Source organism: Euwallacea fornicatus, chromosome 35, assembly GCF_040115645.1.
Source record: "Euwallacea fornicatus isolate EFF26 chromosome 35, ASM4011564v1, whole genome shotgun sequence".
Taxonomy (NCBI): domain Eukaryota; kingdom Metazoa; phylum Arthropoda; class Insecta; order Coleoptera; family Curculionidae; genus Euwallacea; species Euwallacea fornicatus.
The window spans coordinates 1,494,084-1,516,243 of NC_089575.1; the positions used below are offsets into that span (position 1 = coordinate 1,494,084).

General features: G+C 37.1%; 5 protein-coding genes across 12 annotated transcripts; 3 read left to right on the forward strand and 2 right to left on the reverse strand.

Annotated features, from left to right (window-relative positions):
* The first annotated feature begins 264 nt into the window (after positions 1 to 264).
* LUBEL (Linear Ubiquitin E3 ligase) lies at positions 265 to 17,236 on the forward strand. 7 transcript variants are annotated; one of them, XR_010733725.1, is made up of 27 exons: positions 267 to 477; positions 2,038 to 2,124; positions 5,748 to 5,916; positions 5,971 to 6,113; positions 6,168 to 6,317; positions 6,483 to 6,633; positions 6,686 to 7,065; positions 7,250 to 7,452; positions 7,506 to 8,281; positions 8,488 to 8,690; positions 8,751 to 8,942; positions 8,999 to 9,181; positions 9,338 to 9,454; positions 9,518 to 9,577; positions 9,627 to 9,830; positions 9,884 to 10,091; positions 10,143 to 13,258; positions 13,349 to 13,546; positions 13,606 to 13,733; positions 13,783 to 13,945; positions 14,005 to 14,094; positions 14,204 to 14,340; positions 14,390 to 14,600; positions 14,653 to 14,813; positions 14,868 to 15,036; positions 16,480 to 16,648; positions 16,893 to 17,236. XR_010733725.1 is itself a non-coding variant. In XM_066299941.1 (25 exons), the coding sequence occupies exons 1-25, from the start codon at positions 472 to 474 to the stop codon at positions 16,576 to 16,578; spliced, it is 7,758 nt and encodes a 2,585-aa protein (XP_066156038.1). In that variant the 5' UTR covers positions 266 to 471; the 3' UTR covers positions 16,579 to 16,713. The 7 variants fall into 7 exon arrangements, 4 of the variants coding, with proteins under 4 accessions (XP_066156038.1, XP_066156041.1, XP_066156040.1 ...); XR_010733724.1 differs by having other exon boundaries at positions 266 to 477; positions 5,748 to 6,113; XR_010733726.1 differs by lacking the exon at positions 14,005 to 14,094 and having other exon boundaries at positions 265 to 477; positions 5,748 to 6,113.
* LOC136348807 (uncharacterized) lies at positions 1,886 to 5,014 on the reverse strand. The gene is made up of 2 exons (XM_066299954.1): positions 4,796 to 5,014; positions 1,886 to 4,737 (listed from the first exon to the last, which is right to left on the reverse strand). The coding sequence occupies exons 1-2, from the start codon at positions 4,922 to 4,924 to the stop codon at positions 3,097 to 3,099; spliced, it is 1,770 nt and encodes a 589-aa protein (XP_066156051.1). The 5' UTR covers positions 4,925 to 5,014; the 3' UTR covers positions 1,886 to 3,096.
* On the reverse strand, positions 17,230 to 19,561 carry LOC136348811 (UDP-glucuronic acid decarboxylase 1-like). The gene is made up of 7 exons (XM_066299958.1): positions 19,276 to 19,561; positions 18,989 to 19,221; positions 18,469 to 18,754; positions 18,303 to 18,416; positions 18,059 to 18,246; positions 17,871 to 18,003; positions 17,230 to 17,813 (listed from the first exon to the last, which is right to left on the reverse strand). The coding sequence occupies exons 1-7, from the start codon at positions 19,331 to 19,333 to the stop codon at positions 17,572 to 17,574; spliced, it is 1,254 nt and encodes a 417-aa protein (XP_066156055.1). The 5' UTR covers positions 19,334 to 19,561; the 3' UTR covers positions 17,230 to 17,571.
* LOC136348815 (GPALPP motifs-containing protein 1) lies at positions 19,507 to 22,083 on the forward strand. 2 transcript variants are annotated; one of them, XM_066299964.1, is made up of 5 exons: positions 19,512 to 19,626; positions 20,906 to 20,945; positions 20,996 to 21,549; positions 21,602 to 21,803; positions 21,856 to 22,083. In XM_066299964.1, the coding sequence occupies exons 2-5, from the start codon at positions 20,925 to 20,927 to the stop codon at positions 22,003 to 22,005; spliced, it is 927 nt and encodes a 308-aa protein (XP_066156061.1). In that variant the 5' UTR covers positions 19,512 to 19,626; positions 20,906 to 20,924; the 3' UTR covers positions 22,006 to 22,083. The 2 variants fall into 2 exon arrangements, with proteins under 2 accessions (XP_066156060.1, XP_066156061.1); XM_066299963.1 differs by lacking the exon at positions 20,906 to 20,945 and having other exon boundaries at positions 19,507 to 19,626.
* LOC136348813 (phosphatidate cytidylyltransferase, mitochondrial) lies at positions 19,638 to 20,886 on the forward strand. The gene has a single exon (XM_066299960.1). It carries the CDS (start codon positions 19,780 to 19,782, stop codon positions 20,806 to 20,808), a length of 1,029 nt encoding a protein of 342 aa, XP_066156057.1. The 5' UTR covers positions 19,638 to 19,779; the 3' UTR covers positions 20,809 to 20,886.
* Positions 22,084 to 22,160: the final 77 nt, after the last annotated feature.

Here is a 22,160-nt window from a genome sequence, read left to right on the forward strand (position 1 = left end):
ACTCCAATTATGAATTTATTTGATATAAAGTTGAATGACCAGAGTTTTGATAAATCAATACACTGCATTCATGGACCTTGACGAAATTGTCAAACGTACGCGTGGACTTCTGGACAAAATGGCGGACGAAGGCTATCTGACAATATAGAAAAGTTTCTGGGAACTCTGCAACGTTTCTAGAAAATACCTTCAATTATCTACGAATTAAAGTTTCAACAGCGCTTTCCCTGACTGCTTTCCATGCTCAATTAATCTAAAACATTCGAAAATACCACTGGCTACAGTAGACACCTCATGCGTCTTATTAATACCTCGAAAATTTGGCAAAATGTCAAACGGTGCAACTAATATTAGAACGCGGTAATCCAGACGGACTAGGCACGTCTTCAGCCCGGCTAGTTGTGTTCGTAGGCCTAATGGCAATGTGCAACAGTGTTCCATCGGAGTAAAGGGCCGTTTTCCCCTATCAATATGAACGTAAGTTCTTTCTTCGGTTGCTCTCCGCCAACGCAACTTTCGAATTTTCATAAACCGAGAATTTAAAAACGGTCCTTTTCAGCGGGGAAATGTTACTTAATACCTACAAAATGCTGGCAAAATCAGCTGTTTTTGTGTTCTCTTGCAGAAAAACTTTCGATGCGCATGATTTACTGCGGGAGTACCTTCTAGAGATATTTTTCTGATATTTATATATGAAGTTCCCAGTCAACAAAGAACGATTTATATTCATTTCAAAAATTCAGTAGGTAATACGATAACATATTTATGTACCACCTTCCAAAAGTCAGAGCTGCGTAATCCTCTCTTAAACAATTTCCCTTTCGTCTATCAAACCAGCTTTCCAATCTACGACTTTTGGATCAGATTAGAATACCCTGTGGTTGGAAATTCGATATCTCAAAGGCATGTGTGGGGCATCCGGTCATTCATATCATACAAATAAACAAAAATAAGAGTAAACTCGTACTTTTATAATACGGAAGCAAAATAAACTCTAAAAATGTCTATAAATGAGTTGAAAATAAACCGTTCAATTTGAAAACAACAATATACATTTCTGAGTGTTCGCCAACTTTCCATCAATCATCTAGTACAGGTAGTTGAAAATGAGAGATAATAATTACAAGAAATGTTATGTAATAGAATAGACATGGAAATAATTTTCCTTGAAACTATCATTGGATAACAAAATCTTATTAATAGGCCTTTTGTGTATTAGCCTGATTTATTATCACACTTTCCAAGTACCTGTAACGATGAAACGGGAAGTATAGCGATTCCCAAAAATATCCTCCGCTCAAAAGTTTGCCAGGAATTCGGCCGAGATGTTTTTACTTTTTTTGGGTTAATCAACTCTAATTAAAAATGTGTAATTATAATTTGTTAATAACTCCAGTCTCTCGCGACATTGTTTGAAATTACTCGACGTAAAAGACCAATATAATCAGCTCTTAAGTTCAGCTCACATTTAACTAGCAAAAGTGTGTTTAAACTTGCTTTATTTTGTTGTTGCTGACCTACATTTTAGTTTGATGTCCAGTTTAATGTACTAAACGCTTGTAATCGACAAATCAAGGCTGGCCGGACAGTTCCTGGTTTTGTGCATCTAAAAATATTCTTTCCGTGGGACTTAGTGAGCGCTAAATCATCGGTTATATTTTCGTCACACCAGTTTTCAAATTGAGTTTTCCGGTATCAAAACTTTACACATAAATATTCGAATGTTCTCTTTTGGACTGGAATAGACTCACGAATACGCAAATAAATAACTCAGAATGTATTCACATAGAAGTTAGAAGTAGGTTCCGGGAGAACTGGCAATAATGCGTTAGGCAACGTAAAAAGGACATAAATTAAAAAGGATAATAGACCATACTTGCCAATGCTGCCTTTTAGTTCTGTATTTTGACTAGTTTTAAAGGCTACTTTTTGTCAAAAAATATTTTATTGTGGATACAATATAAAATACATGATATGATATATAAATAAAAAAAAAGTTGTGTGAAATAACCTTAACTCGTATATAATTTGTTTCAGAATAAACAAGACAACAAATGGAAACCCATGGTGATCTCCAATCCCTCCACAAGGTTAAGAATGGCCCGAAATATGCCTCAATGGGTGGTAAGCAACAGAAATAGACCCCTCAAAAAGGGGTTTATCACTATGGAAGATCATAATATATAAAAGAGAACAAATGTTCAAAAGACTGTAGATCTTGGGAGTGGATTTCCAATTTTTAGAACGTGGCTCTCGATTTCTGATAACTCTTTTAAGCAAACCTAGTACAAACACATAAGAATCAATTATTTACAACTGGGACAATATCATGACGTTAAATCCAAACTAAATTATAAGTCTACAGGTTGTAAGTGAATAAAAAAAATAGGCATATAGTATAAAACCAAAGCTGAATGACAAATTCAATAACCTTCAAAGATTCTTAAATTAAAAGTAGCATGATAAACCTAGAAATACTAGTGTCCTTAACACTTCTTACTATAAATCTGAAGTGTAAAAAATAATTATCCAAAATCAGTTCGAAGAAAATGGGATATAGTAGTATGCTTAAAAAGCATTAAACTAAGGATTTAATCGATAACGAATGTCTTGTAAAATGCATATTTGTTCCAAAGGCTTTAGGAATCCTTATTACTGTAATTTCTCCTTTACTTTATACAGAACCGGAGCATAAGCTCTCGCTTTACATTATATCAAGTAGATGGCAAATGCGCTAAAAGATTAACCGCATTATTGTCACTAAATAAAATCTTTATGTATCTAATACTTTTCGCCTAAAAAAAACTAAAATATAAGTTTATCATACAGTGACTCAACACTTCTCTTCGCCATTTTTTACTGGCAAATATGCATCTACTCTAAACCTAGAGAAAAGATCCCTTCTAATTGTTATTATAATAAAACTTTAGTCTTTAAACTTACGCACTAGAAATAAAAAAATCGTAAACAATATTTTGGTTGCAATACCTCTTGATAGTAAAAATCAAGTATCTAGTATTGCAAGGTATAAGGCCAAACTTGGCCTCTTCTCCTCAATTCTAATGTGTAAAAAACTTGTGTTCCTACAGCTAAAATCTAATTTTTATCATTGTGTTCATCCGAGTTGGATTCAGAGTCGCTGCTTGATTCTGAACCTTGATCTTCATGCTGTGCCTTCTTAATATCCTCTTCATTTGAGCTAACACTTGTTTTAGAGGAAATCTTCCTTCTCTTCCTGGCAGGCTTTGCTTCAGTGTCACTTTCAGTCTCCTCTTCAGTGTCCTCTTTTTCAGGCTCAACCACTTCTGAAGAAATCTCTTTATTTGCTTCAGTATCCCCTTCTTTAGCATTTTCATCCTTGTCACCTTGCTCACCTTCTTCCCCAGGAATATTCTTATACTTGCTCCTACCCTGCACCTTATATTTATACCCCCCATCTTCCCTCATGTGTAGTTTTCTATGCAATTGCATATAAGATTGCGTGGAAAACTCCCTATTGCAAATATCACATTTGGCATTCTTCATGCCTTTTATGAAATACTTCTTTCGGTTCTTCTGGTTATGCTTCCGCACTCTATGCCTCAGCAAACCAGCAGAACTATTGAACATTCTCTTGCAAACTGTGCACACATAATCCCCATTTGCATTGGGCTCCAAATTTACATCGGCTGGCGTTTCTGTTATTAATGAAACACTAAGTGCATCACCTTCAAATGAAGAATTTCCATCAGCAAAGTCTTTCAATGTCAATGAGGAATTCTGTGAGTCCTGATCTTTTCTATGTCTATTGATGCAGTCTTCATATTCTGAACGAATTAGATACTCAGTATAACAATAGCCACATTTAAATGGTAGTTTTCCAAGATGGAATTGTTTAAGATGTTGTTTAAGCATCCTGAGTGTTGGAAATGATCTTTGGCATGACTCACAGTTAATATCAGCCCTGTCCTGAGCAGTAGACAAAAAGTGCCCACCAGAGTACAAGTCATCTTTCGGAAGAATAGGAACAAAGTTAGCAGAATTTGTTTGGGTCTCTTTGCCATTTGATATCACTGTACCGACCCCATTCACCTTTGCTTTTACCATGTCAACTTTCTGCTTTGTAATCACTTCATCCCAGTCATGTTTCAATTCATCTTCACTTTCAGAAGGATCATCATGTTCAAGAGACAAAAATGACGTTGGGTCAATTTCAACACTCATTTCTTCTGCATTGGATTCTGTTAATAACTCACTAACATTCACATTGTTTTTGAGTACGGATTCTCTGGGTTTCTTATGAAGTTTTAATGGTGGGGGATCAACAGGGGAAATAGGAATAAATTTTTGAAATGTGTTGTTGATGTTTAAAAATACGTTTTGGTTAGTATCTTTGACTTTTTTGCTCCCACTATCTGACACTTGTGGCACAGGGCTGATAGTAGTCGTCGGTATAAGATTCAAAAAGACGTTTTGATAGGAGTTTACGTTGTTACCTGTCGTCCCTTGATTTTGTGACCCCACTAGAATCTTGACATACTTCTGATTGGGTAGCAACATATAGGCACCCCCTTGTCCCACGACACTCTCGGGTTTCGCAGGGGTTTGAGATTCATTTTTCTTTTGAGATTCCTTAACCAATTCAACATAATTTTTTAAAACCCCTGCAGACTGCACACATTGTTTCTTGAAGCTGTAAGCTATGTTCAATCGCTTTATACAGGGATGACACAATAAAGGCTTGAAGGCAGTCCATTCCTATAAACAAATACATAACAATCCCGGTTCCGGGTAAACTAAACAACAATAAACTCACCACTTCAGATACGCAGAGCTGTAGTTTACTCATTAACGTTTCGTTCGGCTCATTCTCGATGTGGGCCAAATCAATGAGGTTTTTATCGTATTTCAGGCAAACGCGGCAGAAGTTTGGAAGAGCGAACATTTTTAAAAAACAAAATTAATCCATTAATTTAATTTATTTTTCTGATTAAAAACCAAAAACTGTCAAGGCTTTGTCACCCGATGCGCCATATTTGCCAAACGTAAATAAAAGAAAACAATTGCCGAAAAATGTGGGTGTTCACTTTAGACATCTTTTAATAGGCTATATGACTTTCTCTTTTTGTTATGTACAGTTAAAAGGAGTAGGCAACAAATCGGGTCAGCAGATATTAGACAGGAGAAGACTCTGTCATGTGTAACCAATATGACGGGACGAAAAACTCTAGGGATGACTAAATTTAAATTTGACCGCGAAATGACGCGGTTATTTTTAATTCGATGTTGCGACGTTATTTGAAATAAAATTAAAAGAAGTGTGGCTAGAAATACACTAAAAATGCTACTAGAAGGTCGTAAAATACGTGGTTTTATTGGAATGCATTTAGAATTATCCTCCTTTCACTTTTTATCGAGTCACAATATAGGTAAATATATAGATTCACTTTATTAGTTTACAGTATATGTCTTGTAGAGTTTGCGACTCATTAAAACATAGATTGAAGCGTGCTTTTGCTGTCCTCTTTTAGAAACGTTTTAATAAGTTAAAATGAAAAAAAATCATAATTCGTATATTGTTACTAGACACTGAAATACAAGTGTCATGCAACCAAGAATACATACAGCATTTTCCATTCAAAACGGGACCTTCCAAAATCTTCGTTTCCTCTTATTTTTTTGTAAAAATCATTATTCTAATTACTTTATTGTTTTGTTATTATTTTTTATTTCATAATACCTAAAAATCTACCAGTTCAATTTTTCAGAATAAAAGTGGTTCGAGCGGAATTCCTCCTCCACCCGTTCCACCAGACTCTAAAGACCATCTGAATGTGAAACACCAACAGAATCAGGAACCCGATTATGAAGTTATCGAATTCGGGCAGTATTCCAATGCACCTCCATTGGATGAAAATATACAGTCACCTAATTTGGGTATTTGGTCTTTTAAATCTGAAAAATTCCAAAAGACTAAAATTCTTTTCCTAGCAACCTCTCAAAGACGCTGTCAACTATGCGGTTCCTCAGCTACATCAGTTAGTGTGCGCTGCGAGGACTGTCAACAAAATTTTTGTCTATCCTGCGATGATATGTACCATCGACACCCAAAGAGACAATCACATTTAAGACGAGTAATACGTGTTCTGTCTCTTCTCGTCAAGCTTTTCAAAGATAATTTCATATAGAGAGTTGAAGAACGAGGAATTCAACAAATCCGGCCCCCATTACCCCCAAAGGGAGAAGCCCCACCATTGCCTGTGCCACCCCCTAGGAGACGACGATCCGGCTCTGTAGGACCCTCCCCATGCCCGTCCCCCATCCCCATGAAAAACCAGGTAATTGTGGATAGTTTTACAGCTGCTTGGTGCGTTCTATGTAGTGAATGTCTTTTGCTTTGATGATGGACTGCTACTGAATTAATATGGCATCTCTAAGCTCCAACTAATTAATAGAAACAATTCATTATTAAAACGGGAGGCGATAACCAAATTCATTTGCAGCAGGGAATGTCGTCTTTTACCATGCCCCGAAAAGAAGGAGCCTTTAGCTTGAAGGAGAAAATGAATAGTTTGCGAAAAGGTTTTACTTTGGGGAGCAGACCTCTACCTCCAACTCCTACAAGCCCTAGCAGTGGACTTCCAAGTTATCCTAGTAAGTCTCATACTCAAAATCCGAAACCTAAATACAATTCTTCTTCATAAAGCATCCAGATCAAATTCTCAACTGTCCCAAGATGACTTCCGGCAGTTTCAAGCTCCGAGCCCTAGTCCATCTCTCCAAGAACGCTACAGAAAGCACCAAATGGCCATGAGGGGCACTACTCCTAATTTACCAAGCGCAGTTTCAGAATTCGATCAGTCCTCAAATAGAGAATCTGGATATCCGGATTGGGAACAAAATCGAGGTTTGCGGCACAGAACAGGAAGCATTTCTGGATCGGATATTGGAGCCCGAGTGTCCAGGAAGTTGAGTAACACATCTTGTCCGTCATCAAGCAATCGAGGATTGCCCCATAGTTCCTCAGTATTTGATTTGAATAACACCGTACCGTATCATCATCATGGATTTGTGCCAATGCAGCAGGTACCTATTGAATATTTATATTTTAAGTAGGTTTTTTTATATTTTATTTTCTTTTCAACTATTAATTTATTTAAACCTAACATTATAGTAATTAGGAAGGCAGAATAAAATTAAAATTAAAAAATGCACGGTAGCATCAAACTAAAAAATACACATGATCAGCTTTTAAAGATATATTTTATAGGCTCATTCTATGGCACAATTGAACTATCCAATGCCGTGTTGTCAAAATACTTGGATGGACCAACACCAGTGTTGCTGGGACCCTTCGCACGGGAGCAATATGAGTCTCAATGTAATGCCTGGTGCATATCCTGGAAATCCCATGTGGATGGGTGCTTGGCATGGGCCATCATATCCATATGGATTACCACCTCCGCATAACAGGTAGAATTAATTCTAAAGTAATCTTCAATGGAATTTATTTGATAGGATTGCAGAGCCTGCTCCCATTCACGCCCAGCTTCTCCCACTCAAAGCATCAAATCCCGCAAATCCACCGCGAGCAGAAAGTCGCGCAGGAAGTACAGAGATGAAACCTCCGATGAAGACTCGAACGATATTGAAGACAGAAGGTCGGTCTTCAGTCATGGGGATGGAAGGAGCGAAAGGAGATCTTTAGGAAGATATGTAGTACGCGAACGCCCCCTTAGAGATAGCTCTTCTTTACCTCGAGAGGCCCTTAGGAGGAATATGAGCAGCAAAAACAGTGATCGAGGATCAGTAAGTCATAGAAGTAGAGCCAGTGTTGTGGCCTCATCTAGTGGTGAAACTGACGATGAGGAAAGCGATGAGGATAGTCCGAAACGCCCGGAAATCAGCTACAATGAAAGCCCAATACAAGAAGATGATGAGAATTTAAATAAGAAGCAACTTCCTGAAGATTCGTGGAGCTGCGAACATTGTACTTTCGTCAATGAACCGGGTACTAGGGTATGCTCGGTTTGTTGCAAGACTTCAACAACAAAAGTGAACATTGTCCAATCCCCATCTTCGATCAACAAAATGAAAAAACTCATAATAGCTTCAAAAAAACCCCCAGCTGGTCCTAATAAGGGAAAAGACAAAGGGAAGACCCTATTGCAAAGCCCGAGCTCTGATGATTACAGCGCAAATAGCGCTAATAACTACAGCGAAACTGAATCAATGCAAGCTAAACTGGAAAAAATCAATCTGGAGGTGGAGGAGAAGAAAAAGGCCGAGAGCAAGCCTAAAGGTAGGACAATCAGAAAGATCAGCTTTTGGCCTGGAACAAAATTTACGGCATCATTTTATAGGAGCAAATAGTACCCGCCTCGTTGATGTTTCTGTTCGACTAACACAAAAACCTTCTTAGTGTCGTGAGTGTTCTGTGCTTAGTGTTTTTACTAATAAATTAGTGTGTAGTGTCCTCAATGTGCTTTATTATAGTGTTTCTTGCAGCAAATAGTGCGATAAACGCCGCGTTTCGAGAAGACGATTTAATCGAGGCCGAAGTAGCAGCTATAAATGAGGCTGCCGAAGCGGCAAAAGTTTCAACAGGATGTGGTACGTCTCCACCTCCAGATTTTGTACATTTGACGGAGAAAAAGTTGGTTACTGCCAATACTGGCACTTCACCACCACCTCAAAATATATCTACTCAGGTATAGGGACTTTAATAAGGCAAATGTTGATTAATTAATATTATATATGAACATTTGTAGACATATGAAGAAATTAAACCACAGGATGAAGGGAAAAGCCCTAGATCAGCGAGGGCAATATCGGTGAGTCGAGGCAGTAAGCAGAGGGAATTGCACAGATCCCAATCGATGCATGCAAGCTCATCAAAAAGGGGGTCAGAATGGTCATTACACAGATCTTCGAGCAGACACAGTTATACTACGGATTCACAAGTTAGTTTCAGTAAGAAATCGTATTAAAAATTAAAAACATATTAATCGAATTTCAGAGTTTGCCTGGGAGTAGGGAACCAAGTCCAATGCCATTTGACTACGAGGACCCTTATTATTTCGATAGGCCAAGGCAGAGAAAACACCATCAAAATCATCGATTATCAAACAGCATTATGGACCTTAGAAAAGCTGAATTGTACAATAGACGGCTTAATCATCAAGATTTTGGATATTACAGGGTGAACAGAAAATGTGTGGAGTTGTTTTAATCATTTGCATTTGAGCAGCATGAATTTAGAGATGCCTCTTGTAATTTCTATTGGAGTAGATAGTGCATATAGTAGAGTTGCATGCAAAAATATTTTCGAATTTTAAGCATGAAATAAATATTCCAGATGGACCCAGTAGAGTTTCAAAGTCACCGACAGTGCAATGACTCTGTGCATCCTTCAGAGTATTTAGACCAACAAAACCAAAGAACTCAAGGAATGGAACTGGTGAAATTGCTAAGAGTAAGTCATTATAGTCTTTTGTATTAATAATTATATTTAATCATTTGGGTCATTTTGTATAAGGAAGCAGAGCAACACAAATATTCCGCAGATGAAGTTCAAGCAGCTTTACTACATTGCAAAGTATGTATAGTTTTCTTACAAATCAGTAAGTATTTAACCGACAATTTAGGACATGAACCCAATTGCTTGGCTTAACGAACACTGGTCAGCCATGATCGCCAGTGTTCAAACTCTTGCTACCCAAATGGGTCGTGAAGGACCCATGAACATAGTAGGAACAGTCTCAGAAAAAGAGGCTAGAGATGGCCTACGCTGCCATAAAGGAGAACTATGGCCTGCTGTGCAAGAGTGCGTGGAGCAGCGTCAAAGAAAGGTAAGCAACATAGCGAGAATTGTAAAACACGTAGCTAACTAACTCTTTTTTAGTACGCTGAATTGGCGAACAGAGGGGACTTCTCTCGAGAAGACATAATAACAGTATTAACAGCTCATCACGGTGACTTAGAAGCTGCTTATACAGAACTGAATAAAACGCAGATCAAACCTTTTTTAATGCGTATCTGGGGTCCACCGACAGGGATCGAAAATGAGGCGGGTAATGATGGGGCTACGCTACAAAGATTCAGAGGGGAAGGTATGTGATTGGTTACCTACAGTGTAATATAATTAAAAAATTACTTCTTAGATGCACTTAGCGAGGAGGAGAAAGTATTAAAAAAGCAAGCAGAAGCGGTAAGTTCAGTAAATAACAACTCCAGCGAGAAATCTTCCCCTCAGAACGTAAGTAGCCCCTCGAGAGATTCGAAAAAAGTCCCGAAAAATGTTATTCAAGACAAAAATGAAATACTAAATTCGTTGAACGATTTAGAAAATGAAATATTAAGAAACATTCAAGATATCAATAGTTTAGATGAAGTGGTTGCAGCTTCTAACAGTAATCATAAAAAAACCAATGTACCTCTACCATCAATAACAACTCTTACGAAAGTAGTAGAAACGCCCCCAAAAGCCCCTGTAGTGACCACACTGGAAGTCGCTCAAAGCCCCAAAGCTTACGTGGAAAAAAGCAGCACTGTGATCCAAGTGGTGGACACGGCAGGGCTAGATCCTGCCGATTTACTTAAAAAAGATCATATAGAGTCGGAATCTTCCAGCTCCAGCGAGGAAAATGGACTTGGGGATGAACAATTCGTAGACGCAATTGAAGACCCCATTGAGGGAAAAATTCCGGATCAAAAAAACTCGAGCAAACTCAGTATTTCAACTTTAAAGGTGCACTTGGGAGGGGGAACTGTGCTGTTGCCAGATAATCCGAAAAATGTAGAAGAAACGGCACAGGAGAGCACTGCGCAATTAGTACTAAATCAGCAAGGAGTGAGAGAATATTTTGGAAGCAGTGGAGAGAATACGAATTTTAAGACAATGGACCAAAACGAAATTTTAAAGGTCAAAGCAAATTCTGAGGCACCAGTGCAAAAAATTAATGCAGCAACAGAAGAAAAAAATAACGATCAGGGAATTAACACACAACAAATATTTGCAAATTCTCAACAAGATGTTGATGTCAATGAGAAAGTACAAGAGAGTCATCAGCTAGTTATTGAGAAAAATCAAATCTCAAACAGTCTCAAAGACAATGAAAAAATTGATATAGACCAAAACACTAAAAAAAGTGAGGCACATTTGTTACTGAAACCCATTTCAGGTGATAAACTCTATCTTCAAGCAAACACCTGCCAGATTTCTGAAGAACAAACCTCTGAAACTTCAACAGGACTAGAAGACCATCAAAAAAGCTCTAACAAAGACATTTCAGAAACTGCACAAAAACACCAAGATAACCGAATATCAAATACTCAACAATTCGTACAAAATCCGATTTCAGAAGACAAAACTCAAGCCCTAGAAGACCACCAATCTATTACTGAAGGACATCGAAGTTTAGAAGCTTCAACGGATCTGCAAGACCATCAAAAACGCTTTGAAAAGCAGACATTAGCAGCTCCGCATAAACACAAAGATGTTGAGATTCTAAACACTGAAGAAATTTCTGCCAAATTAGAATCGAAACCGATCTCAGCTGCAGAAGTTAATATCTCAGCTTCTGAAGCATATAAAAAAGATTCAAAAAACTACAATCACGAAATTTCAATTGACGATCAAACTAACCAAAAAGGAATATTTGAGAATTCATTGCAGATTGATCAAGAGAAAATCATAACTGTGGACAAAAAAAATGTTATGCTTAGTGGTATTATAGAGAATGATGGGGATGAGAACAACCCTGCGATTAATTATGAATTTTCAGCTGGTAATCAGTCTGAGATGGTAGAAAATATGGGTATTAATTCTTTGCCAACTGTTTCAGAAGCTCCTGAAGCTAAAAGTTGTTCTCTAGCTCAAGATTTAATGGTCAACATAATAGATCTTACTGACCCTAAAACCAGAAAATTGAGCAAAAAGAAGAAGTCAAGAAAAAACATGGAAGAACCGACAACTAAAAATACCACACAAGAACCTCAGGAAATCATTGGTCAAGGCCGTGAATCTCCGATTCCAAAAGTTAAAGAAAACTTGCCGCCAACCGGAAAGAAGTCTAGTAGAAAATCTAGTAAAAGCCGAAGAAAATCGATCAGAAAGGCTCGACGAAGAGCTGAAAAGGCTACGGAGTTGCAAAGGAAAGAAAGTTCTAGCAGCACAACTGAAACCAGCATTAGTGACACTCAAGAATCAGACAGCAGACTGAGTGTAGCTAGTGATAATGTTATAAACATGGTTTGTAAATTTGAAAAAACCAGTTGTAATGAAAATGTCGATGTGGCTAAAATTGGACATAAACTAGAGAGGAAAAAGCCCTTAAAGAAGAGCGATAGTCAAAAGTATGCCAAGTTCAAAAACATGCCAGTAAGGCAAATGCCAGATTCCCCAATTGAAGAGAAACTGGAACCTGATTTGTGCGTGGAAAAGCCTGTGACTAACACAAAGATACAGATGCCGCAAAATAAGCAGAGTATCCTAAGCAAATCTAAAATTCCCATTCTATCCCGGCAAAGTTCCATATGCAGAGACGAACCAAAATCTAAACCAATCAATACGAACGGAAGCAAAATTCCTGTAAGAATGCCCAGTCCACCTAAAGACAAACTTGACGAAACTAAATCTGAAAAAACCTGTGATAAAGCAGCAAGCAATTATAATAAAAACCAACGCTCCGCAAAGAGCTTATCACCAAAACTACTGGATTCAAACAGACCTAGCACCTCCAAACCTTCTGAGATACTACAAAAATCTTCAGCTCAGTCTAGCAAAGATGAAGACTTTATTCCGAATTCAAAACATTTAACAAAAAAAATTTCCCTTTCCTCCTTTAGAACCTCTATAGATTCAAATACCAGCTCCAAGAAGCAATCCTACACAAAAAGCCTAGACAATGACGATAGCAGCAGCTCAGTATCAGACAACAGCATTGAAGAACTGTTGAGTGATGATGAGTTTAACGACGATCCCGACCAGGTAAAGAGAGAGCTTATTCAAAGTGACTTAGAGGAGTATAAAAAATTTGAAGAAATCGCTCTGGAGCTGAATCACGAAATTAACAAGAATAAAATCGCCCGTTGCTCAATAGAAGAGACCTGCGAGAGTGAGGATTATGACTCTGAAGATGATGAGATTGAGGTAGATGAAACTGAGAGCAGCGAGGGAGGGCGAGGGGAATTTATTGAGGATGTGATTGAAGCTGATAGTGGAAAAGAGTTATTTAAACTAGAACGGAAAGAGCCTAGTGAAATTGAAGTTTTAGAGGTGAGCTAGAGCTTTAGTGTGTAATTTTTCAGGGCTTAATGTATTTAAAAATTTATTTCAGTCCTAATACAATTTCTTTTTGTTATTTAGAGGCAGGCACGAAGATTTTTAGCCGAAGGCCAAGTCGAAGACTACCAGCAGGCGGAATTGGCAGCCAGTTTAATGGCGCTAAAATTCTCAGTTCATGAGGCTTTGGAGGCTGTAAAAGACTGCAGCAGCTTAGAGGCTGCCATTGCCTATTTGAGGCAGGACTGTGAGTTGTGCGCAGGGAGATATCCTATGAATCAGGTACGTGCTTTAAGATGAACGAAAGCATTTGTTGATGTTTGTACTGTATTCTTCCGCAGATCATATCAATGCTCAAATGCACCCATCGATGTTGCCAAGAATGCGCCAAGAACTACTTCACCGTGCAAATCACTGATAGGAGCATTATGGACTGCAACTGTCCATTCTGCAAAACGCCTGACCTCAGGTAAAACTCCAAAACAAACAAATAAAAAAAATAACTTCTCAATTTATAGCCACAATAATAATTCTGTGAACGAGGACGAAATCTCCGACTATTTCTCAAATTTGGACATATTGCTTAAGGGCATATTGGATGCGCAAGTTCACGAGCTGTTCCAGCAAAAACTGAGAGACAGGACGCTGATGCAAGACCCGAATTTCAAGTGGTGTGTCCAGGTAATAAAACAGTTAAACCTCATCCCCTTTCGTTAATTACCACTACGTGTGATTTATAGTGCTCGTCTGGATTTATTGCTCATCCTAAACAGAAACGACTTATTTGTCCTGATTGTAAGTCTGTGACGTGTGCAAGCTGCAGACGACCAGTAAGTAAACAGTTCTTCAGTTTAAATGTCCATAACAATCCCATTATTTGTTGTGTATGCATGAAGCATTTATTATAATTACCTGCAAGCTTTTAATTTTTGTTTTCAGTGGGAGAAGCAGCATGAAGGCATCTCTTGCGAGAAATTCGCAGAGTGGAAAGACGCAAATGACCCAGAAAACCAGGCCTCTGCTGTGGCTAAGCATTTAGCAGAAAACGGAATAGACTGTCCAAATTGCAAATTCCGGTAATTGTTGTGTAACCCCAAGAAAATTAATTTTTAAAGTTATTTTTAGATACTCCCTGGCGAAAGGGGGCTGCATGCATTTCACCTGCTTCCAGTGCAAACACGAGTTCTGCTACGGCTGCGGCAAACCTTTCATGATGGGTGTAAAATGCGGCATTAGCCAGTATTGCGCCAAATTGGGCCTCCACGCCCATCATCCCAGGAACTGTTTATTCTATCTTCGGGACAAGGAACCTCAAGAATTACAAAAGCTTTTAAAGGTAATTTATTTGAAAAACATTTGTGAGTGCATTTAACTTCATTTTTATACAGGACAACAAAATCAAATTTGACACAGAACTTCCAAGTGAAAGAGAGGAGAATGCGAGCGCAGTCATTAAGTGCCTAGTTCCACTCCAAAAGGAAACTCCCAGTGGGCTTATAGACACGGTTTGCAATGGTGAAGTCGGCCCTGGACAGGCGGGATTATGCAGGTTTGTGCATTCAGTAGATAATTCAACTCAATCGGAAGTATCCGAGTTTTACAGAACGCATTATATTGAATATTTGAGCCTTTTGATTCGCAAAAACCGTATAGAAACCATAGAGATTCTCCAAGAAGACGATTTAGAAACAATCGTTCGGAGGGCGGCGAAAAAGTTGCCGCCTAATGCTTATGCCACCCCCAAGGGCATGTATCATTTTAGGCTCAAACAGGTATTTTGCTTTGTTATATGGGAAGGAAATTTTGGAGTTCTACAACTCATCAACACCAAAAATAATTAAATATTATGACACCATTACACAGCGTTTTATGTATGTTTTCAGTTAATTAGTATTTCAATGATTTTATCAGGAATTAAACTCTATCTGCATTATTCAAAAACGCCTTGAAAACGATATCAGTGCTAGATTCAAAAGGATTTTCATTCTCCATGGAAACGCAGGAAATTAAGCTAGTAAACTGGAAGCTAGAAGGCGCCAGTGGGCAAAGCATTGCGATCTCGATTTTGATTGGTTGATTTGAATCCATCATGTTCGTTCAAATTTAAGTTTACTCATGGGGGAATTTTTATTTGAATTGTTTGATTTTAATTGTTGGTTAGTTCACGTTTAAAATATTAGTACTTAAGTGCAACATTGTGATGATATGAACTGACCCACAAGACAATTTTGCATCGTAATGTGTCACGGATGTACTTAAGTACACGAGTAAGTCCGATATAGCGCTTTATATTACCATTAAAAAAAAGACTAAAAGAAAATACAAAAATCTACAAACTGAAAAACAACGGAAAATGACTAACGTTGCTCCAACCAATCAGAAATCGAGCGTGTCACATGACAATACACTGACGATCGGCGAAAGGAGACGCAACCCACAACACTGTACATAAGCATATTATACACGGTGTTTATTTCTAAATAAACCACGAAAAATTTCTCTTGTATATATACTATAAATATTTATATTATATATACTCTTGTATATATAATAATAAAAAGACGCCTATTTAGATATCCAGGGGGAAGTTTAAATTGATGTTAAAGAGAATTGTATCTGTCACTCCCGCACCCTCGACTACCATCACTTTAATATTTCAAATGACTTCCCCTCTCGATGTGAAATATCAAAATAAGGGTAGCTGGGGATGAGGAAGTGACTGATACAATTCTCTCTAATGTTAAATTAAACTTCACCTAGATATCCAAGTAGATTTTTTTTTATTATTTAAAATCTTCCTCCGCATCGAGAGATACATATTTCAGATGGTCCGCTTTGAAATAAACACCTTCTATGTTGCCTATGTTTAACTAAACCTCATCATCATGAATATTTGACGGAAGTTATGTTTCGAAATGAAAAGAAAGATAAAATTTGAATATAGTGCATAAAACCCACGTAAGGTCGAAGGGAACATCACTGATAATAATTTTTGCCTCAAAAAATTAGCTATGGAGCTCATCTCAGTCTGAAGTTATTTTCAAACAACCGTCCTCAATTAACTTTAAATATTTTTCAAACTGATTTCTCAATTTACTTTCAGTTTAAAAACCTGCCCAATTACAACAAAAGTTCACAAATACATAATCTTTGCGTTCACTAGACCCTCGATACATAAACTAACTAACCCTCTTCGTTTGTTTGGCTCGTGGCAGGCAGCACTACATCGAGTACTTAGTGGGGCTGATATTCAGGCACAAACTGGACCCCATTTCGATCCTGGACCTCGTGGAAGTGAGCCAGGAGTTGCGTAGGAGGGGGCAGCCACTGCCAGAACGCGGCCCTTGGTGCGACGATAATCAGTACAGAGAAATGTGTGCTAAGGTACCCTATGAATGCGTTTTAGGTAGTGTGAGTCGCCTCAAGGGTCATAGGAGGGATTTGAGTTCTGTAGGAACTGTCTACCCACTAAGTGCTTGATGTAGTGTAGTGGTGGCTAATACAGTGCTAATCAGCGTTACTAACGACTTTGAAATGTTTTTTGGTGTTACATGATAGATTTTTTTAATATTAACATTTTTCAACGCAATTGCTCTTCTTCACATAATATAAAAAAATAACGTTTCAGATTGTAATGGAACAGGTTCCACTGGATTGAAACCCTTTAAAACCCCATTTTGTACTCCGTTGAAGAGTGTCAATGGAGATTAATCATTAAATGTGATTAGGACTGGGGGACGAGACTGAGACTGGAAAACACTATATACAAAGTTTCAACTGCTGGAAAATTTTATATTATATCGTTTCTGTTAAGCCTGGATAAGAAAAGACGCCGCACTGTGTGGAATAAAACCATATAGATACTTAGTTAATTTATCTCTAGTTAGTGCAATTATATATCGTTTTATATACTATAGAATGGGTTCTGCAGGACATGTCTGAATAAGAAATAAAAAAAAACACTGTTTGAATAACGAAACAAATATTTTTATACGTCTTCAATACTTTACATTCTATTAGACATCTAAAAATTCTAAGATAATACGTATTGCCCACAAGAGCGTACTTTTTAAACAGCGTCAACAATTGTGTAACGGAGTTTATTTCTAACATAAGAATTTCGAAAATTTGGGTACACAAAAAGAATTTATTGGAACTCTTTCAATTATTGTTTGGTTTCTAAAGAATATGTTATTGATTAAGAAAAATATATCACATGTATCTTGAGCTCACCTATAGGAAGGAGCTAAACAAATGAAGTATATAACAAAGAACTTTTTTTATCTACAAAAATGTACAAATGTCTCCTAGCTGGGTTTTTTAGTCTTGAATTTGTTAATATGTGAGTATTTAAACCGTTTCAATTCCTGACGAAAGTACTCCACAGTCTTACGAAGCCCACTGTTCAAATCCACATTTGGTTCCCACCCCAAATATTGTTTAGCTCTAGCAATATCTGGCCTCCTTCTTTGAGGATCATCTTCCACTTCACTTACATGAACAACTTTACTGTGCCCCCCTACCAGCTTTTTTATAATTGAGGCAAACTCTGATAAAGTCCCTCAATAAATATTACACGTAAAACTATTAAATAAACAGCACTTACCATTAATCGTATGCTCTACAGGATTGCCCAAATTTACAGGTTGTGAATAATTTGAATTCATTAAAACCACCAAACCCTCAACTAAATCTGAGACATATTGGAAAGACCTAGTTTGTTCCCCTGAACCATATACCTGTGTCAAATTGTGATTAGTTTATAGGAGTAACACCATTTATTTTCCCTCTCACTGTAATGACATCATTTTGCAATGCCTGTAAAATAAAGTTAGACACTACTCGTCCATCATTCATATGCATTCTAGGCCCATAGGTATTGAAAATGCGAGCCACTCTGACCTGCATATTTTCCTGCTTTGCATAGGCATAGGTGAGTGTCTCAGACACTCGTTTTCCCTCATCATAGCAGGCTCTAGGCCCTAATAACCATCATAATTAATAGAAAATATTCTCCTTGAATCTTCAGGCAATATACCTATGGGATTGACATGTCCCCAATAACTTTCTGGCTGGGGATGAATATCAGGGTCTCCATAAACCTCAGAAGTACTTGCAATTAAGATTTTTGCATTAAGTCTCCTAGCTAAACCTAAAATCGTTATATTTGAGAATGATTATATAAGACACAATGACGGACCAACCTAATATATTAATTGTTCCTAGAGTATTGGTTTTGATAGTTTTCACAGGATTATGCATGTAATGAGGTGGACTTGCAGGGCTTGCTAAATGATAAATCTCATCCACTTCAATAAAAAGAGGGTTTACAATATCGTGATGTATTAGCTCAAAATTTTCATGACCTATCCAGTGCTCAACATTGCGCTTTCTGCCAGTGAAGAAGTTATCGACTACTATCACTTCATGACCTTCAAGCATAAGTCTATCCACCAAATGAGAACCAACAAATCCAGCACCACCCGTAATCTGCAAAGTAAGTTTTTTTAGTAGTTTAGTCTTCTCCTGATATTCACTAAGTAATTTCCATGTTTAACTCACATATTTTAAACATTAATGGTAAATCTTTAATCTTTCTAAATGTGTTCATGACTGAGCATTTCAAACAAACATTACCCCATTTTAAAGCATTGTCATAAATATTTAAACATTCTATTAAAAGTCAAATAATTAAACATTTGTATAGGGATTGGTTGTAATTACCAAAATTCTTTTCCTTTTCAAATAATTTAAAAAATTGACATCAGGGTATGTTTTTGGGACTCTGGCTTCTAATGAAATTATCTTTTCTTCCAGGGCCTCAATTTTTTTGATAGCTTCTTTTAGTAAATAATCTGCATGCTCTACATCTTCAGGAAATTTCCAAGAATCTGATTTGGCTTGGGAAATTGCAATATTATCTCTGTTAAGCTGTTTGAGGATTATTATCAGGAGAGCTGGAACCAAACTACTTATTTAAAATGCATTTGGAACGGTTCAAAATGTTTTACCTATAAACGATAAGCCGGTTAGAACGATGTATTTAAATTTAATAGTGATTTGGGTCATTGCTACACATTTTAGTGTAAAAATTTAACAACCATTTACATTTTTAATCATAGCAGACGATTAAAAAAATAAATATTACCCCTAACCTCAAATTTGAACAAATAGGATTTAAAAAATTTGGATAATTCATTTATATGTTATGGGGAACCTTAACTAATTTTATCTTGTTTTATCTAGTAGATTGAAAAGGGATTAAAAGGTACTTTTTTATCAGAGAGATGATGAATGTTACACCAGTGTTACCATTGACATATTTCAAAGTAAAAACCAAAATGGCGGAAAATGAATTATCGGTAAGTTTATAGGTTATATTTACATTATTTAATATAAATTAAATTGAATAATTTTATCAATTTATAAATACACATCCCTTTAAACCAACTTTATTTCAATCAACAATATTTTCTCTTTATGCTCCTCTAAAAATAACAATTCGTAACGTCATAATGTCTCTCACAAAAATTACAATTGTTCCCCCAATTTACCAGCGCATTATGGCAAAATTTCCACAAAATTTCACCTTCGGTTTTGCCTACGGATCTGGGGTGAAAAAACAATTTAACAGCGATGGAAAGGAAAATATGATAGATCTAATATTTGCGGTTAAAGACCCAATAGCCTGGCATGAAGCAAACTTGCATATGAACTCATCACATTATAGTGGTCTCAAGTATTTCGGTCACGATTTCATTAGCCGCTACCAAAGAAACTTCGGAGCAAAAGTGTATTTTAATACTCTGGTGCATATAGATGACTCTTTGGTTAAATATGGTGTTGTGGCAACTGAGGACATTATCACAGACTTGCTTGAATGGTCAGACTTGTATTTAGCTGGACGTTTGCATAAGCCTGTGGAGATAATTAAAAAACCTCTTGATAGTGAGTTGGAAACAGCCCTACAGTTGAACTTGCAATCAGCTGTACATGCAGCACTTTTGACTCTTCCAGAATCTTTCAGTGAATATGAGTTTTATCATTCAATTTGTAATTTAAGTTACCTAGGGGATTTTCGTATGGTTTTCGGTGAAAATAGAAACAAAGTGGACAATATAGTAAAGGCTCAAATACCAGGATTCAGAAATTTATATAAACCCTTTCTTTTACATCTTCATGATTATGTAGATTTTCCTGTATTGAAATTAGATGATAAGAAAACTGCTGGCAACTCTGATTTAGTAGAATATTGCGCGCAAGACATAAGTCCCTTGGCAAAGCTTCATCATTTGAACCAACTTCCAAGATGGCCCCAGAAACTGCTGACCAGATATTGGAATAAGGGCAATTTCAGGCAGGATACAGAGGACGTTTTGCGAGCAATTGCTTATGACCCAGACTGCAGCACTATAGTTAGCCAAAGAATTAATGAGATTGTCTGGAACTCTTCAGTTAGTCAAAGTTTAAAGAGCATTTTTACAGCAGGGATGGTGAAAAGTATTAAATACAGTAGTAGAAAGATTAAAAAAATGGTTTTGTGAGTGAACTTAAACTTTTCTTTTCTCTTTGCAATGACCCGTACTTAATATATTGATCATTTTAATAAACTAAAAATGTCTGTTTCTTGTTTATTTGCAGTAGCTAATTAGCCTGAGCAATGGTGCGTGATTCAGATTCTGTAAGTTTTATTTTAACCTATCTAAAAGTAATTAAAAATTTCCTCTGCAGGACTCTGATCAAGAACCTCGTTTCTCCAAAACAGTTGCAGAATCGAAATTTATTGGACCAACAATACCTTCACAAATTCATTCTGAAATTAATAAATTAGAAGCTGCAATAGGCCCCCAATTGTCGCCTAATTTAGTGAAAATTTACGTTGACGAAACTCAGTCATTTGGTCCCAAACTCCCTCCACATTTACTTAACAAAACTGCGCCGCTGTCAGAAACCATTGATGCCAGGAATATAGGACCAACTTTACCTCCTCATGTAAGAAAACAATTTGAAAATCAGGATTACTCAGTTGGAGGTTGGGAAAAGCCTGAAGATGATGACGATGATGAGTCTTATGGGCCATTGCCACCTGGCATGTCCAAGAAGTCAGCAGTTCACACTGCTTTGGAGGAAAGAGCTCTTCAGATGCGGATTAATAATCTTGAACCAGATAAGCAGGAACCAACTAGGGAATCGTGGATGATCGAATTGCCCGAAGCAAAAGCTGCTACTTTCGGTCTTGGACCCCGGCAATTTAGGAAGAAAGCGGGGCCTGATATGTCTGACAGGTAGTTAAGTGAACAAGAATTATTATATTAAATTGAAATTGTCTGTTTTTAGGTCAGCTTGGACTGATATCCCTGGTGAGAAAAGTAAAGGTAAGAAGGAGGAGAAAAAGTTGGATTTTAAGGCAGAGGCAGAACGAAGAGAATTGGAGAAAAGGGACACTGAATTTGATTTGTTATCTAAGAAGCACAAAAGGAAATCGGATAAAAGTTTGGTGGAGTTGCATCAAGAGAAAATTAAAAAGGATAATAATGAGGTAAGGCATGTTGGAATTTTTGTTTGATATTAACGCAGCACTGTCATTTTAGGGTGCTAGTAGTTCTAAAGAACGCAGACCATTTAACAGAGATTTGGATTTGCAAGTGAATAAATTTGATGAGGCCCAGAAAAGGGCGGTTCTCAAAAAAGCGCAACTTTTGGACGATAGATTTTCATCTGGGAAAGCCAAATATTTGTAGATGGTGAACGGTTTGATAATAATAAGCATGGATGAAGTTTATGTTAAATAAAAAACAAAAATAACGGTTTTAAATTTGGATTTGGTGTAATTATTTTCGTATTGAATAAGTTTTGCTTTCTTGGATGTTACACTAACACTAAGAGCATTTAGAAT

What these genes read in the sequence shown, in the direction of transcription:
- LUBEL (XM_066299941.1), top strand. An exon ending in ACAAAGATTCAGAGGGGAAG is followed by an intron (nt 10,092 to 10,142) that starts GTATGTGATTGG and finishes ATTACTTCTTAG; the next exon opens with ATGCACTTAGCGAGGAGGAG. An exon ending in TGTCCAAATTGCAAATTCCG is followed by an intron (nt 14,341 to 14,389) that starts GTAATTGTTGTG and finishes AGTTATTTTTAG; the next exon opens with ATACTCCCTGGCGAAAGGGG.
- LOC136348815 (XM_066299963.1), top strand. Translation starts at nt 19,552, where the DNA reads ATGATGAATGTTACACCAGTGTTACCATTGACATATTTCAAAGTAAAA. An exon ending in TGGCGGAAAATGAATTATCG is followed by an intron (nt 19,627 to 20,995) that starts GTAAGTTTATAG and finishes TTTCCTCTGCAG; the next exon opens with GACTCTGATCAAGAACCTCG. An exon ending in GGGCCTGATATGTCTGACAG is followed by an intron (nt 21,550 to 21,601) that starts GTAGTTAAGTGA and finishes GTCTGTTTTTAG; the next exon opens with GTCAGCTTGGACTGATATCC.
- LOC136348813 (XM_066299960.1), top strand. Translation starts at nt 19,780, where the DNA reads ATGTCTCTCACAAAAATTACAATTGTTCCCCCAATTTACCAGCGCATT.
- LOC136348807 (XM_066299954.1), bottom strand. Translation starts at nt 4,924, where the DNA reads ATGTTCGCTCTTCCAAACTTCTGCCGCGTTTGCCTGAAATACGATAAA. An exon ending in AGCTCTGCGTATCTGAAGTG is followed by an intron (nt 4,738 to 4,795) that starts GTGAGTTTATTG and finishes ATTTGTTTATAG; the next exon opens with GAATGGACTGCCTTCAAGCC.
- LOC136348811 (XM_066299958.1), bottom strand. Translation starts at nt 19,333, where the DNA reads ATGACCCAAATCACTATTAAATTTAAATACATCGTTCTAACCGGCTTA. An exon ending in TGAAAAGGAAAAGAATTTTG is followed by an intron (nt 18,755 to 18,988) that starts GTAATTACAACC and finishes CTTACTTTGCAG; the next exon opens with ATTACGGGTGGTGCTGGATT. An exon ending in AGGAACAATTAATATATTAG is followed by an intron (nt 18,417 to 18,468) that starts GTTGGTCCGTCA and finishes TAACGATTTTAG; the next exon opens with GTTTAGCTAGGAGACTTAAT.